The sequence below is a fragment of the Egretta garzetta genome, unplaced genomic scaffold, assembly GCF_000687185.1.
Source record: "Egretta garzetta isolate BGI_Z169 unplaced genomic scaffold, ASM68718v1 C8687368, whole genome shotgun sequence".
NCBI classification, from domain to species: domain Eukaryota; kingdom Metazoa; phylum Chordata; class Aves; order Pelecaniformes; family Ardeidae; genus Egretta; species Egretta garzetta.
Genome location: NW_009269530.1, coordinates 1 through 1,459, shown reverse-complemented (window position 1 = coordinate 1,459; position 1,459 = coordinate 1). Strand labels below are relative to the sequence as shown.

At 54.0% G+C, this 1,459-nt stretch overlaps 1 protein-coding gene across 1 annotated transcript; it reads left to right on the top strand.

Moving 5' to 3' along the window:
• Positions 1–22: 22 nt before the first annotated feature.
• Positions 23–1,429, top strand: LOC104133957 (T-cell surface glycoprotein CD8 alpha chain-like). Its single transcript, XM_009647432.2, has 2 exons — positions 23–325; positions 903–1,429. Exons 1-2 carry the CDS (start codon positions 280–282, stop codon positions 1,343–1,345), a joined length of 489 nt encoding a protein of 162 aa, XP_009645727.2. The 5' UTR covers positions 23–279; the 3' UTR covers positions 1,346–1,429.
• The last annotated feature ends 30 nt before the right edge of the window (positions 1,430–1,459 follow it).

Genomic DNA, 1,459 nt, shown 5'->3' with positions numbered 1-1,459 from the left:
CTGAACCTCTACAGAAGTCATCAAGACAAAATTCTTGAATCACCATGAAGAACCAGGAACAATAAATGAGCCCAAATTCTGGGTTAGAACTGAAATTCTTCAGAAATCTTTTTGTTTTCCCTTCCTTTTATCACAGATGCTGAACCACCTCTCTTTACCCAAGAGGGTCCCGATGACATCACATCCTCTCCAAAGAGCGACGCAGCCTCCTAAGTCAAGCGAGATCATCTCTGCTCCGCTGCACGCACCCACCCCAAGGACAACCACCCCTAGGAGAAGATGGCCGGCTCTCCTGCACTGCTCCTTCTCCTCGCTCTGGGGCTCTGTGAGTACGGACACAGCATTTGTGCATCACCATCCCCGGGAGGGGCAACCAAAACCCTTCCACGGGATCCAAGCAATTGGGCTAAATAGGTAAAGGGGACATAGAAAGCAAACCCAAAAGGCTGACTTTGAGGTTTGCTCAGTAATTGTGGGGCTAAAGGCGGCACCACCTCAGCCCGGGCAGGGCAGCCAGAGGGGTGGCTGCAGCATCATACGCACCGGGAAGGGAGCCCGGTCAGAGAAAAGGTTCTGGAGGGGAGAGGGGAGGGGGAAAAGAGGGTTGAGCAGTCAGTGGGTTTAGAGAGTCACTGCCAATAAGCTGGGAAGGGTACCATCCCGAGAAGGCAGCTGAAGAGCTTTTCTGAAGGGCAGCACCCATCTTTAAAGCCCGGCTGGCTGATTGCTGAGCACCCTCTGAGCACGATCCCAGCAAGGACTCCAATACAACCTTCAAGTCATCCAAGACAGCAGGGTCATCCTTTGCATTTCACCTCACACCCCAAGGACAGAGAACAAGGTTTGCCTGATGGGGACGTGGCTCTTCCCAAGTGGTTCCCACAAGGATTTCTCTCCCATAGGCTGCCCTGGCATCTGGGGCCAGAGGTACAAGATGACGGCCAGATTTCGTGACAGCAGCATCACACACCCCCAGCAGGGACAGCGGCTGGAGCTGCAGTGCCATTCCGACAAGGAGGACAGCGGCGTATCCTGGGTCCGCCAGGACAAGGATGGGACCCTTCACTTCATCGTCTTCATTTCCTCCCTGGGCCGGACCACCTTTGAGCGGAATGAGGGGACAGCCACACGCTTTGAGGCAAGAAAAGACAACAGCTTCTACCGGCTGGTAGTGAAGTCTTTCATGACACAGGATGAGGGGAACTATTTCTGCCTCATGAACAGCAACCAAATGCTGTACTTCAGCCCTGGCCAGCCTGCCTTCTTCCCAGGTCAGCAACACCTCTACTCAACCTTGCTTAGCTCTGCCAAAATACCCAGCACCCCCTCCCCATGCCTTTTTTAACCAGTTGCCTCTCCCATAAACCTCATTGCCCTGCTTGCTTGCCCAAGGCATCTTGTGACCACCGTACCTGCCCTCCTACCAGAGGCTCCCTGCTTGCTATTTCTTTGCATGGCA

Bases quoted from the DNA above. Each gene is read 5' to 3' on its own strand.
- LOC104133957 (XM_009647432.2), top strand. From the start codon at position 280: ATGGCCGGCTCTCCTGCACTGCTCCTTCTCCTCGCTCTGGGGCTCT. The intron at 326-902 runs GTGAGTACGGAC...TCTCTCCCATAG, and splicing joins TCTCCTCGCTCTGGGGCTCT to GCTGCCCTGGCATCTGGGGC.